Source organism: Haliotis cracherodii, unplaced genomic scaffold (assembly GCF_022045235.1).
Source record: "Haliotis cracherodii isolate W230 unplaced genomic scaffold, xgHalCrac1.p SCAF_11, whole genome shotgun sequence".
In the NCBI taxonomy this organism is placed as follows: Eukaryota; Metazoa; Mollusca; class Gastropoda; order Lepetellida; family Haliotidae; genus Haliotis; species Haliotis cracherodii.
The window spans coordinates 16,445,386-16,461,409 of record NW_027266266.1 but is presented as its reverse complement, the minus strand read 5'-3'; the positions used below and the strand labels follow the sequence as shown (position 1 = coordinate 16,461,409).

The following is a 16,024-nucleotide window of genomic DNA, read 5'->3' as shown; positions in this document are numbered from 1 at the left end:
CCCTATTTATTTGTAACAGTCCGCCGCCGTCATATAGCTTAACTATTTCGGATTGTTTTGTTGGTTTTGTTAGCGTTTAACGCCGCAAAAAAAGACATTCGCTGATGTTGTCGTGATGGTGCTGGTTTAACGCCACATCAATATTTCAGGTATATATCGCGGCGGCCTAAAATCGAGTCTGGACCTGACAAGACAGTGATTAATATTGTCAGTCACGATCCACGCTGTCGTGATACGATGACACGTAACCAATCCAATCCTTGGGCCTATTTAAGAGTGACTAAACTAGCAATACGTTTATATTCACTTTACGATGTATATTGACATGTGAAGGTATTTTGAAATTTTGATAAGTTCATGCAAATTATTATCATTTACATTGAGAGTACATGTTTTTATCACTAAAAATTAGATCTGGATCTGAATGGCTGAAGGTGACACCCTGGGGATTAAGGAAAATGCTAAACTGGATCAAGTACAACTACAACAATGTGGACGTTTACGTCACAGAAAACGGTGTCTCCGATCGGAATGGAACGATCCATGACGATCACAGAGTTCGCTTCTATCGGCTTTACATCAACGAGTTGCTGAAAGGTAATGAATGGTAAAGTTTTTCAACTGACAGAACTTTGTGTTTCTTATAACATTTGTCACGTTCGCATTGAAAAAAATGTCAATTTTGAAGTCAGATGTGGAGTTATCCCCAGTTGAACTCTGTCTGGTGCAATGTATGAAGACTTACTCCCTGTATCCCCTCCCCTGGAGTAAGTAAATACGTGGCTTTAGACCTGACACGTGTAAAATGACACTGCCTATACTGGCCATAAAAACCATCTATGTGTTTATTTCCTTTGCTTTTATTGGGGGCACCACAATTCGCTGTGCAGAGTTGCGTCCCTTCAGCTTGCCTGAAACCTATGATTTGGGGTTCGAATCCCGGTTCGCCCCGATTATGTTTCTAGGTTTGTCAGCACTTTAGACGTCCTCATGATTTTCACCGAAGTGGTACACGTCTAAGACCTGCATCACTTTGGGATGTCCTCCCACATTAAGCTGACACGCCGTGATATGACTGAAATACTGTAAAAACCGGCGTTAAACACGACTCTCTCACTCAATCGAATGTTATGGATATGTCACAGCAGTGTAATGGCCTTACATTAATCTTGCAGCCATCAAGTTGGACGAGTGCAGTGTTCGGGGGTTCACGGCATGGTCCTTGATGGACAATATGGAGTGGTCGAGTGGATACAGCGAGAAGTTCGGGCTTCATTACGTCAACTTCAGTGATCCTATGTTACCACGCATCCCCAAGGCTTCAGCCAAGTGGTACGCTGGGCTGGTTCAAGACAAAGGATACAAGCCCGGGTACTCGAGGCCCGGGGGTAGGGGATCTGCCGTGCAGGGGGAAGGGGAGTTTCACTACGGGACCTTCCCCAAGGGATTTGTGTGGAGTGCCGCATCATCTTCTTTCCAGGTTGAAGGTGCTGTCAAGGAGGATGGTAAGTAAAAGCCGTAGCTATTATTAGGATCTCAAGGGTATATTTCGGTCACTGCTTCAAGACCTAAAATAATATCCGTGTTTGTTTGTTTGGTTGTTTGTTGGTTAACACCGGTGTACCGCACTTAGCAATATTCCAGCCATATGACGGCGGTATGTAAATAATCGAGTCTGGACCAGACAATCCAGTGATTTACATCATGAGCATCGATCTACGCAATTTGGAAACGATGACATGCATCAAACAAGTCAGCAAGCCTGACCACCCGATTCCGTAAGTCGTCTCTTACGGCAAGCATGGGTTCCTGAAGACCCCCCGGATCATAAAGAGTTATTATCCGTGAAAGGATTTCACAAAATGATGTTTCTTTCTTTCAAGACATTTGTCCCACATATATTTCAAATATTTTCTGGAACCACATATATTTATTGATTTTACCTTGTTTAGACGGTCTACGCCAATTTCTTTGCGTGCATTGTTCGTATTGTAAATGACTTTTTTTCATAGCTTTCAGTGCTTGTTTTTACGAGGATCTCAGCACCTTCTCGTTTCAGGACGAGGGGAGAGTATTTGGGACAACTTTCAAGTCCTAAACAACGATTCAGGCAGCGTGGCATGTGACAGTTACCACTTATACTCCGAAGACGTCAAACTTCTGAAAAATCTTGGGGTAAAACTGTAATTTGATTGGTTGTTGTAGGGCATACGTAATAATTCTTATTAAACAAATCAATAAAAAAAACAACACAAAAATAAATAATATTCAAAATCAATGATTACCTATTGAGAATGTATGCATATGTACATCTGTTTACATCGGATATTAATTGCAAATTACACCCTTGATTTCTCCAAAAATATATTAAACATCCTTATCATTGCATTTTTTCTTCACAAGGCTAATTCTGATAAACATAGTTATCCTTCAAGTTGTATTTTTCCCTGAATTTCGAATATACGTCGTTAGTATTACTTTATTTTCTCCAGATATTATTAAAATATAATAAGTAAAACACTGCTCTCACCATGGTACAATGTAAATAATTACAAATCGTTTTCATTCAAAGATTTGTATTACTAACTCCTGTGTATGTTATAAACATCGTTATTGTTTTCTCTTGATTATTTTAAAGACATGGTCATTATTGTATCGTGGTTGGTTGGTAGGTTTGTTGTTTAATGCCGCATTTCAAGTTGGAACCTTTATGTTGTTTGTTTGTTTTTAACGCCGCACTCAGAAGTATTCCAGCTATATGACAGCAGTCTGTAAAGAATCGAGTCTGGACCAGACAATCCAGTGATTGACATCATGAGCATCGATCAACGCAATTGAGATACGATGACATGCATGAACCAAGTCAGCGAGTCTGGCCACCCGATCTCGTTAGTCGCCATTTACGGCAAGCATGGGTTGCTGATCATAAGGACCTACCCCGGAATCTTCACATCGTGAATCTTCTGATTCAACTATATTTATCTTTATCATTCCACTGATTTCCTATATAAACAATGTAACAAACGGCCATTCTGATTATAACAGGTCAACCATTACCGTTTTTCCATCGCGTGGCCAAGAATATTCCCAGATGGCACCAAAGAATCTATAAACAAACTTGGTATCCAGTACTACCATCGACTCCTCGACGCTCTCCTTGCTGCGGGTATTGAACCAATGGTCACCTTGTACCACTGGGACCTTCCAAAGGCTCTACAGGATAAAGGAGGATGGACTAATGCGTCCATTATAGGGCACTTCAGAGACTACGCCGATGTGTGCTTCAGGGAATATGGGAATAAGGTGAGCGAAATGAATGAAGTTAGAAACGCTTTACTTACTGGCATGATTTGTGTGGTTGGTTGGTTTGCTTTTTTACGCCGCACTAAGCAATATTCCAGCTATATGACAGAGGACTGTAAATAATGGAGTCTGGACCAGACAACCCAGTGAATGATATCATGATTGTCTGGATTGTCTGGTCTAGACTCGATTATTTACAGACCGCAGTCATATAGCTGGATTATTGCTGAGTGCGGCGTTAAACAACAAACAAACAAACAAACAAACGAGTATCTTCACTGTGATGGTAGTACATGTATGTTCGAAGTTCATAAGTGAAGCAAATCTCATGTTCAGTATCTTCTTTTATGTTTTCGTGAAATCCAAAGTGTTAAAAGAATATTTTCTCATGCACAGGTGAAACTCTGGATAACATTCAATGAGCCTTGGGTGTTCTTAGTGAAGGGTCTAGGGACAGGTGACCACGCCCCTGGACACACCAGCCGAGGGGTGGAGCCCTACTTAGGGGGACACAATGTTCTGTTGTCCCATGCCGAGGCCTATCATCTCTACAATGATACATACAGGAAGGCGCAAAACGGTATGCAAAATGATATATATGATAAAATTTAAGTTAAAACTATTTCTTGAGTTGGTTGAGGAAACTGTGATAAAGCTTATTCAGTTACACGATGTCTTTTGTCCTGATTGATAAATCATGCAATAAATATTAATCCTAACAAATAATATATGTTTAATATTGAGGGGAAAAAAAGGAAGGAAATACTTCTCTCATGAACATATTGCATATCATGTTTATATCACGATCAAGCTTATTGGTTTTGGGCGCAGTTTACAATCAAAAAGGTTATTTAATGTTAATTTTATTATATAAAGAAGCAAATATTATTATCTGAATCGCGATCTATGCATCTTGTTGAAGGGCAAAATTGGTTAACTCATGATTTTACGTTTTCAAGAAATGTTTACAAAATTTAATAATTCCCTTCAAGGCCAAATAAGCCTCACCCTGAACATAGACTGGGCAGAACCAAAGGATCCCATGAACCCCTCCGACATTGAAGCATCAGAATGGGCTGTTCAGATGTTCCTTGGATGGTTCGCTCATCCTGTTTACGTCAACGGGGACTACCCAAAAGTGATGAAAAACAGAATAGCATCCGTTAGTAGAGCACAGGGACTTATTGAATCCAGACTACCAGAATTTACAGAGGAACAGAAGAATCGAATTGCAGGTATGAATATCGAGGAAGAGAATTTAAAGGATGTCAATTTTTATGTTTTGAGGAACACAACGTTTTGGAGTATATACTTACTCATTCATCAGGTAAATAAATGCTCTGAGACAGAGAACATACATGTATATAAGTACTCATAAGAACAACAAAAGTAATAAGATACCAAGGGTGGAAACTTAACAAGGGAAGCCAACAGAAAATTGGAGCTGATAGGCGATTAGCAATGAACAAACGGAGCCAACACTTAGCAGTAAATTAGCGTTGATGGTTGATAGCGATAGACAACTGGAAACTAGGACTTAAATTATCACTGTTTGGTAATGGGCAATGGACAATGGTCGAACGGTAGTCCGGAGGTAATTAGCACTGATAGGTAAGAAAATGGAAATAGCAATGGACAAATAGAAGCTAGCTGGTTAAAAGCACCGAAAGCAAAACATCCAAAGAAGTGGACAGATAGGTTCCCTGGTCACAGTCATGGCTGGCTGGTGTCCTGATGTCACAGCAGGACATGAACGAATATGAACGAAAATTCTCTATCCTCAAGAATGCAGTAAATTCAACCAATGAGAATCCGCTCATTTTGCCTATATTATTCATTTCCATCTTATTCAAGGAACACATGATTTCTTCGGTATGAACCACTACACCACAATGTATGTGTACAAGCAAGATGAAGAATTGGCTGGACGTGGCAAACCCGATTACTTCAACGATCGTGGCATAAAAGATGAACCTGATCCTAAATGGCTAAAGTGAGTAATACTTTGATACTGGAATGTGTTTTGATTCCTCTACAGAATAACGGTTAATATAATGCTATTTTCGGGTTTCTCAACGTATCCAATGCATGTTTGAAGGTCCGGGTCCTCGTGGCTATATGTGGTTCCCTGGGGGGTCAGGAAGATTCTCAATTGGGTCAGAAACAACTACGGCGAGGTCCCGATCTACATCACTGAGAATGGTCTGTCTGACAACAACGGTACTCTCAATGACCAGCATAGGATTCTCTTCTACAGGTACTACATCAACGAAGTTCTCAAAGGTAAGTTTTCACTCAGGAAAGATATGAATGTGATATATAAGAAGTTTTTACATTCGGACTGAGGTGAATTAACGTGACTGTTTTGATGTTCAAATGGCCATGAAGAGAACCATATAATTCTTTTCGATTCGATAAGGATTCATTCCATTCATTAATTGTTATAAAGAGTGCATCTTGGGGGCAGGCGACCCAGTCGACTAGCTATGCTAAACTTTGTTACTCGTATTCTGTCAGGCCAGAATCCAATGATGGTGGGTTCGAATCCAAGATTTGCAATGATAATGAGAATTTTTTTTGTTGGCACTGTATCCGTCGGTGGTAAAAAGTGGTAAACGCATGTGACTGCATCACTTCGGGATTTCCTCCCACATTAAGCTGACACTTGATGTGACTGGAATAGCGTTAAATGTGTTATAAAATACATATCACTCACTCGCCCATATATTTTGTATGGTAATGCTTCAGTTGTGCTGAGTCAATGTAGACTTGTTCTGAAGTATGCTGTTGGGCTATTCTGTGCTACGTAACCTGAGTGTGCCATAATATGTTGCGGCATGCTGCCCTGTAATTACAGATTGAGGACCAGCTCCGTGGTCTAGTGGTAGAGCGTCCGTCCGGAGAGCGGAAGGTCCGGGCTTCGATTCCCGCCCGCGTCATACCAAAAGACGTTAAAAGATGGTGCTTGTTGTTACCCTGCCCGGCATTAAGGGGCTAAAACAAGGACTAGTCGTCTGTCTGTATACTGTGTCTGAGTGGGGTATTCATGTTAAACTGCGGCATGGTATCTCAGTGGGCTAGCACTATAAATCCGCATCAGTCCGCAAGTACAACCAGCCACACACAAACAGGTGCATGCATGTCGGTTTGTATATATAGGTCCGGGCTTCGATTCCCGTCCGCGTCATACCAAAAGACGTTAAAAGATGCTACGTGTTGTTACCCTGTCTGGCGCTCGGCGTTAAGGGGCTAACACAAGGACTGGTCGGCTCGGAGTCAGTATCCTGTGACTGAGTGGGATATTCATGTGGTCTCAGTATCTCAGTGGGCTAGCACTATATATCGGCATCAGCCCGGACTAGTACATGCAGCCACACACACACATACATGCACTTCGCTTTATAAGTGCAATAATCTTGAACGCGACGTTAAACCCCATTTCACCCCTTTCAACTCTACATATTGAGTGTTCAATGTTGTGCCATATTATGTTGTTCTGTATAGGTATAACGAGTGATGTGCTGGGCTTCCATGGGGTCTTTTGCGTTGATTCACTTACCTGCTGATAGAGATCATGCGATCACTGTGTGTTCTACGAGCTGTATTGCAATATCAATATATATTTGAGTACTTACCTGTCAAACACAATCTGTCCACAGCCATTGACTATGACAAGGTGAACGTTAAGGGCTACACAGCATGGGCACTACTTGACAACTTCGAGTGGGATCGTGGCTACTCGGAAAGATTCGGAACTCATCGTGTTGACTTCAATAGTCCAGACAGGACAAGAACTCCGAAGGCATCCTCAGCCTTCCTACGACACGTACGTACATATGTATTCGAATACGCCTGAAAGTATCATATACAACATATTACGATATTTTAGAAATAACCAAAACTGGTAAGAATTCGTTTTTGTATTTAATTTTACACACTAACGTATTCGAATACGCCTGAAAGTATCACAGACAACATATTACGATATTTTAAAAATAACCAAAAACTAGTCAGAATTCGATTTTGTATTTAATTTTACACACTAACGTATTCGAATACGCCTGAAAGTATCATATACAACATATTACGATATTTTAAAAATAACCAAAACTGGTTAGAATTCGATTTTGTATTTAATTTTACACACATACGTATGCAAATACTCCTGAAAGTAGCATATACAATAATAACGATATTTTAAAAGTAACCCCAAAAATAATTAGAATTCGATTTTGTATTTAATTTCAATTCATAAACAAAGATCATTGTTCCTGACCTAAATTAGTTTCATGTACACACAGAGACAAGATGATTTATAGTTATTCGTCTATAGAAAGATACGTCTCATGAAGATTTGTCGTACACCTGTTAAAGGTCTTCCAAGATAACGGCTTCAAACCCGGTGCTTTGACAGATCCAAATGCGAAACAACTCCCTTATGAGAACGAAGTTTTGTTAGGAGATTTCCCAGCAGACTTTGCGTGGGGAGCAGCTACTTCCGCCTACCAGATAGAAGGAGCCACTGATACGGAGGGTATGTTCTGATATGAGTGAGCGAGTCGAATTAACTCCGCGTCGGGCAATATATCGTTTATATCATGGTGGTTCAGCTTAATGACGAAGGTAGGACCGACGTGATGCAGGTTTCAGATGTTTAACACTTTTGTGAAACCATGGATACAGATAAACGAACAATAATATTAAAAATGTGATTTGAACATAACATCATCAGATTCTGCAGTTCAAACGGTCGCCACACTGCGCAGGCCTTGACGACCGGGCCATACTTAAAGGATTGAGTGAGTTAGCATGGTTTTTACGCCGCTTTTAGCAATATTCCAGCAATATCACGGCGAGGGACACACGAAATGGGCTTGCACATTGTACCAATGTGGGGATTCGAACAAGGGTCTTCGACCTGGCGAGCTAACGCTTTAACTACTAGGCTACCCGATCCGTCCTTACAGGAAGGGAACTATTGCTAAATACATCTTCGGTCCAGGACACAGTTTTCCCTCCCTCTTATTGAAGACCTGTCGATATCAATTCTTCAGATGCAAGTAGAAATACCCATGCAAAGCTAAACAACCATGCGAATAAGGCTGCTGTCATGGACATTTTATAAGATGATGTTTTATGGTCCAAAGACACATTTTGCAATTTGACAATAAATATAATTTGCCGGTCTATGAGTGGCCTGATGGTTTAAGCGTTCATTCGTTATCCCGAATGCTTGGGTTCGATACCCCTATGGTCGGGTAGCCTGGTGCTTGAAGCGTTCGCTCGTCACGCCGACGACCCGGGTTTGATTCCCGACATGGTGTGAAACCATATTTATGGTGTCCACCGACAGCAGCTAAAATCGTACCCACTATCACTGTTGACGGAACCCTATTGTTAGATCCTAATGTGTATTTCAGGGCAGAATATGACCAATGCTTGAAGTGAGATATAACAAAAAGGAAATTATACTGTTTATTGACACATGCATCAAGGTTAGGGTAATATGGAAAGCCAACTTAGACATGCTGTGTGTATTTTAACCATGATGGTTTTGTGATTTATGCAGAAAACACAAGATCGATTCTTTGTTATGCCCCGTGATGCAGTTTAAAACACAAGATCGATTGTATGCAAAGTTCTGTAAAACATGCAGTAAACCTGGGTTTGGTGCTATGGCATATCATGTCATGATTCCTAGAGGAAACAAGATCAAGATCTAGTGATAATGAAATTAATGTTATGGATCATACGACTATTGCTCAAAGATTGTTTGATCAAGGTTACAACATTCAATCGGGAATCAAGGTTACAACTTGTGCCATATGTTCCCGAATTTGTTCAGGTGAACAATTGTCTTGCCTTTGCATGTGTTTGTGACGGGTGGCAGCAGTGGCACTGGCTACGCTCACATTTTTGCGGAAATCTGGTATCATCAGTATTTCATTATGATTCATAGACACATACTTATGACAGTCGGAATCGTAAAATGGAATTTGCTTTCAGTCGAGATTTCTTCTGATTATGGCAACGGTTTTGTCGCTTTTTTTATTTACCACCATAATATACCTAGGACGTGGACTGAGCAGCTGGGACGTCTTCTCGAGAACTTCAGGGAGGAACCCACTGAACCAGACAGGAGATAAAGCGGCCATGTCATTCACACATTATATCGAGGATGGTGGTGCTCTCAAAGCAATGGGGGTGAGGACACAAACAATATTCCATCCTTCAAGGGTAATACTAGAGGCATCAATCTATCAGTTACTTTAAGATTTTGATGATTTGCACACCAATATATATAACATACTAATTTGAATATTTGTAAACATTGGTGCAAAGTGCCGTTAAGCAAATAAGGACACTGAATATTCTTTTAGAAAGGACGATCGCGGATGGATGTTGTGGAAAGTTTAATAATTATGTAAACCGCACTTGGGTCTTGTACACATCTTATAATTAACTAGCTACCAATCTAATGAACCTTTTTTCATAGGCCAAGGCATATCATTTTTCCCTGTCGTGGTCAAGGATCTTACCAAAGGGAACGTCGGAAGAAGTCAACCAAGGTGGCATCAATTATTACAACGAGCTACTCTTGGCTCTGGCTGATGCTGAGATTGAACCAATGGCATCCCTTCACCAGTGGGACTCCCCGGCTGCTATTACAAACGGCTGGCTGGATAACGACATCGTGGAAGCCTTCGGGAACTACTCCAGGATATGCTTTCAGAACTTTGGAGATAGGGTAATGTCGATTCTGTTCAACAGGTTTTAGTAAGATTTGTGTAAGATTTTCCGTATCGGAATTTAACTAATGCCATCTTTTGGAACTACAGCCGCTCAATAGGGCAAAATGGGAATATTTCGTGATATGTAATACGTTCTCCGTTTGCTAAATACACAATGTTTTATATTTAAAACGCACTACTCGCAACTCAGAATAAACAGAATGTTCACACAAAGCAGATATTGCATAATTCCCTCGTAGTTCGTTGGGTATTCTTGAAGCATATCAGAAATACCCGTCGGGCCTTGATCATTACTTTTAGCCCAGGCAACAGTAAGGATTTCAACGTTAATCATTTTCCGTCAAAAACTTCAGGGGCCGGAGTTATTTAAACTTACGTTATTTAAATTTGGACTCATATTGTACTCGTATTTACAATCTGCATAAGTATGATCTCAACGACTTATGTCAGCCAAAGGTGAGACACTGCCTTGCGTAACACCCGTTATGTTTATTAAAGGAAAGATGTTTGACAAGACCTTGATGTGGAAGAGTTACTCAATAAGAAGGAGAAGTAGCATATCATACATATCGTATGTCGTTAATCGCCTCTATTCGTTGTGCAGAGTTGGGTCCATTGGGCACGCCAGAAATCTATGACCGTGATTAATACTCCCGGTTTGCCACGATTGTATTTCTAGGTTTGTCAGCTCCATACCTCGTCTCGTGAGTAAACGTCTTACACCTGCATCACTTTCCTACATTAAGCTGACACGTGATATAACTGGAATACTGTTCAAAGCGGCGTCAAACCCGACTCGATCAACCACTCTTACTGTTGTTCAGGATTACCAAAACATATCATTCAGCCACGGTAGCCACATTAGAATACTATGAAATATGTTTTGGGACATGCGATGAAAATTAGTTTAAAGAGTGCAGATATTAAGGATCAGATGGAATTGGCGTTGATGCTAAAATCAGGAATTTCTTTCAGGTTAAGACGTGGATAACGCTAAATGAACCCAATACAATGGCACTGTATGGATACGAGTTGGGTCATCATGCCCCTGGGATTACAGGTCAAGGCTACAAAGCCGCACACAACATGATCAAGGCACACGCTGCAGCATACAACATCTACCAGAAGGAATTTAAAGACAGTCAAAATGGTAAGTCTATGCATTATGTAATTACCCCTTTTCGCATTTTGATACCCCATAATATTAAAAGCCCGGACAATTCACAGTCTGAGAGAAATCTTGTTAACTTGGGTTCTTGGTATCTTCGACAATATATCGAGGTAGGTTCCGTAAATATGGATTCTGCCGCTACCATGAATATTTTATCGTCTTAAGTTTGAAATCGAGTTAATGGATTTCGAGTTAACGAGGTCTTTTTTTCTTTCTTTTTTTTTATCGAAATACTGCTGATTTCAAGGACGAGTGGGACTAGCAGTAGAAACCTCATGGGCTCTGCCAAGGTCACAAAGCCTCCCTGGTGACTGGGCCGCTCAAGACCGGAAGTTTGCCTTCGACTTTGATTGGTTCGTTGACCCAGTGCTGCTGGACGGAGAGTACCCGGATGTCATGAGGAGAGAAGTGTCTCTCAGAAGCAGAAAACAGAATCTTACCCAGTCCCGGCTTCCGGTGTTTACAGACGAGGAGAGGAACATGATCAGAGGTGAGGAGACACACACATTACAATATACAGTGAGTGAATGTGTTTAGTTTAATGCCACTTTTAAGAGTATTCCAGTTATATCACGGCGTGTCAGCTTATTGTGGGAGGAACGTCCGAAGTGATGCAGGTCTCAGACGTTTACCACGTCCGTGAAACCCACGAGCACGGGTATGGTGCTGACAAACCTAGAAACATAATCGGGGAGAACCGGGATTCGAACCCACAGGTTTCTGGCGTGCCCAAGGGACGCAACTCTGCACAGCGAATCGCGGCGCCTTAGACGACTATGCCACCCGTGCCCCCCCACCCCCACCCCCACCCCCTGCATGGGTAGTAAACACGTGGCCATGCCTGGGCAACCTGGTGTCTCTTAAAGGGGTTCAACGGAAACATGACCAACGATCAGATGGGGTGGAACACACACATCTGTGAATTTAGATAAAGACTAGGGAAAGCCATGCGTTAAGGTCATTGTGTGTGTTGTTGCTTAACACCGCATTCAACTTTATGCCAGCTAAATGACGGCGGTCTGGCCCAGACCAACCATAGGTTGATATCATGAACATCGATCTGCAATAACAAAGTCAACGAACCTGGCCACCCGATCCATTTCCCTACGTGTAGGTTGTTGAGAACCTATAGCCTTACCCGAAATCCCCACTGAGAACGGCAAAGGTTGCATGAATACTGCACATGTACTGGTTTAAAGTCCAAATTTAAATTTACTAACTTTCTTTTATATTATCAAGGTATGTAATTATTCAAGAACGTCATTTATACAAACAATAATGATGCATTCGTGATAAGATTAGTTCATATTAGTTCAATTTCCGAGTGAAGGCTTGATCATTTCAAATAAAACATTGATATGTTTTATCTATATAACACATACGACAATGTTTGTAACATCAGGTTCGGCCGACTTCCTTGGCATCAGCTACTATACCACCAGCCTAGTGGAGGAGCGACGTCACAACGACGACACCGCCCAACCCTCCATCATTGACGACAGGGCTATCACGGAGTCGGTGAACGCATCAATGACAAGGTAAAGCCCAATTTTGTTAGTGTTTAAGCAAACGTTTTCTTTTTTAAATAGTTAAACAATCCTATTAAATTGGTTTCAATGTGTAAACAACATAATGGTTGATTAGTTTTGAAAAAAAATGCAAATTAAATTTTGTGACTTTGCAATTTGGTTTGCTTAGTCTAAATAAACATGTCACATCATTGAAATAAAATATGTACAAATATATATTCACATTTCAGTACTAACTCTCCTTGGCTTCACGTGTACCCCAAGGGAATCAGGATGGTACTGAGACGGGTCAAACAGCGGTATGGTAACATCCCCGTCTATGTTACCGGTAACGGTGTGTCAGACAAGCCAGGTACAACTGATGACGCGGATAGGGTTGAGTACATGAAGTCCCACACTAATGAAGTCCTGAAAGGTAATTGTGTTTAATGTTATGACATATGTTTTTTCAATGGTGTCACCACAGACTAATGTGAGAAGAGATATATAAATAGTATCATATGAGCTGAATTTGAAATGGAAAGTTTACATCACAGAGCTTCTTACATCTGCGGAACCAACAAAGGCCTTATAATTTGCACCTCTTTCTTGAATTCCCTATTGAGTTAATTATTACATAATTAATAGTTACATCGAGGTAATGCACTAGTCCTCCTTGATCAATGCTCAGGCTCCACGTTATTTCAGCACTTGTATTCTCAGTGTCATTGCTGCTTGTGGGCATTGTTAAACTTAACATACATCACTGCTTTTACTTCAACAGTTTCACAATGCTACACATATTTTTAATGGACAGCGTTTGTTTCTGAAAAAGAATGAAAACCAAAAAAGTGTTATCCAAATAGACAAGCAACTCCTTAATGATTACGTTCTCTAATCGAAAAGGACGTCAGGTACTGTCTCCAGAATCTATAAGAAATAGAGTCAAAAGGTTATTTATATTAGCTCACAATATTCTTCTTAATTCTCATGTTTAATCAGAAAATTAATGGAAATGACATAGAAAATAACAGACTCAACAGACTACCACATTGTTAATAAACATACACCTTAACGCATGAATAAACTTTCATGTTTGTCATGGCACTATTTATTGGCAGAATCATTAATTCAAAGGTTGAAACTGTGATATCCTAGGGACGGCGGACGGCACGACATGACATGACATGATTTTCAGTCAGGTGAGCTAAAATGTATGCTCAACTAATGATATAATGATTGGTCCCTAGGATGGTTACCAGTTCATTATTCTCTATGGTCGTTTTTATAACTACGAATTTCAGCTCTACAACTCGACGGCGTTGACGTCCGTGGCTACATGGCTTACTCCCTCATCGACATTTTCGAGTGGAATGACGGCTACAGCGTTGCGTTTGGCCTCTACTACGTCAATTTCACCGATCCTAACCGTGCACGGAAAGCCAAAACATCGTCAGTGTATTACCGTAACCTCATCAGAGACAACGGATTCTTTAAGCCCACGACGCCAGTGATCATCACCACCCCAAAGCCAAAGGTCATCATCCGTCACGAATGTCCACCATCATCAACAGTCGTTGTGATGACCTCACCTATATGCCTATTGACTAGTGTTGTTGTTATGTTGTTCATGTATCATAAATAACATTGAGTTGCATGTTATAGGAAAGGATAGGAAATGACATGGTTAACCTTAATAAGCGTTATAAAGGAAATGTACATTGATAGTCATCTTGGCCAGTTTAGGCAGTGTCAAGTTACGCGTGTCAGGTCTAAAACAACATATTCCCGTTATTTGAATTACTGCTAGAAGAATCTGTATTAAAAAAATCATATATACTCACCGCGAAAAGAAACGTGAGTACCCTACTGATTAATTAAAATATGACGACCTAGTAATATTCAAGAGATATTAGATTGGTATGTTGTGTGAACCGATGCACATAAAAGCATCACATGGGACGTCATAGATCCATGACTCGAGATGCACCATTGTAAAGTTTTGAAATCACGTGCAGGATATGGTGATCAGAATAAAGACACTGTGTGGTTACACTGACTGATAGTTAGTTTTGTCATTAATTGGTACACACTGGAAACATCTCTTCTTAACGTACATACATGTACTTCTCTATACATGTATGACTTTAAATAGTAACTCACTCTATACATGTATGATTCTACAGTTCGCGTTTCTTTTGGCGGTGAGTATATAGATACATATGGGCAGGTTTCAATGAAACAGTACTACATTTTCACGTCTTCTGTTCTGTATGTCAGGATGATAACCATTTATTCATAATCTGTGTTTTTTAATAAAATCAGTACGAATATATTCTGTTCAGTACACAAAGATAAGATATAAACGATTCGATGACAAGTGACAGTAACAGTCAATATGTGCAGTTTTATGTGTTGGATTGTAGCTACTGATACATTAATGTGCTGAAAATGATACACGACAGGCAGTTTTAAGTTAAAGAATTGAAGGATAAAGGTTTAGTTCCCTCCCTTTTCCGAGCCATAACTTGAACACCGTTCATTTGTTTTCAACGAAACTTGGCGTATGCATTTCTCATCAGCTTAACTGGTGTCTTTGGGTATTTTGAAATGTTCAAAATTGTATTTGTTTCTGTATCCATGGGAACAATTTTTATTTTGTCTCCAACGTAGGTAGTGATCATTTCCGGCCCATAACTTGAAAACTGTTTGACGTTTTTTTCCGAGATGGCACATATGGATTGGTCATCAGCTTAACTGGTGCCTTTTGCTTTTTTGAAATTTGTCAAAATTGTACATTTTTGTCATGTTTCCATAGAAACAGTTTCGACTTAGTCTCAAACGAGGGTAGGGTTCGTTTCGTGCCATATCTTGAAAACCGTTCAACATATACTGAACAACAAATGTTCCTGTGACATTGAATAACATTTAATGCAAAGTTATGTTTTTTTACCAAATCTGAAACAATTTCGGTTTGCAACAGATAAAAGACTCCTGTAAGTGTTCAAATGGCTTAATTTGCCATACTGACTTGAGAAAATGCGTGATTACATAAAAAAACATGAACATGCCTAAATGTCAATTTACATATCAATAGCGTGTGTGTCCACCTCTGGTTGCGATGCAAGCAACATATCTCCGTCTCATGGAATGGACCAGGCGTCGCACAAAGTACTGTGGAATATCTGTGCATATCTGCTGGAGCATGTTTCGAAGTTCCCGGAGTGTCTGTGGAACACGTGGTTGACGTCAAAGGCGCCGATCCATCTCATCCCACATGTGCTCGATTG

General features: G+C 40.4%; 1 protein-coding gene across 1 annotated transcript in view; it reads left to right on the top strand.

Moving 5' to 3' along the window:
• The window catches only part of LOC139454886 (uncharacterized), a 71,508-nt gene extending 57,129 nt beyond the window's left edge, over positions 1-14,379 (top strand). The window contains 17 exon segments of the mRNA XM_071236500.1: positions 413-597; positions 1,176-1,505; positions 2,060-2,175; positions 3,046-3,303; positions 3,700-3,883; positions 4,296-4,538; positions 5,158-5,296; positions 5,402-5,586; positions 6,963-7,129; positions 7,678-7,837; positions 9,377-9,507; positions 9,800-10,051; positions 11,031-11,205; positions 11,474-11,716; positions 12,629-12,764; positions 12,986-13,170; positions 14,039-14,379. Coding sequence (XP_071092601.1) covers positions 413-597; positions 1,176-1,505; positions 2,060-2,175; positions 3,046-3,303; positions 3,700-3,883; positions 4,296-4,538; positions 5,158-5,296; positions 5,402-5,586; positions 6,963-7,129; positions 7,678-7,837; positions 9,377-9,507; positions 9,800-10,051; positions 11,031-11,205; positions 11,474-11,716; positions 12,629-12,764; positions 12,986-13,170; positions 14,039-14,379 — 3,430 coding nt within the window.
• Positions 14,380-16,024: the final 1,645 nt, after the last annotated feature.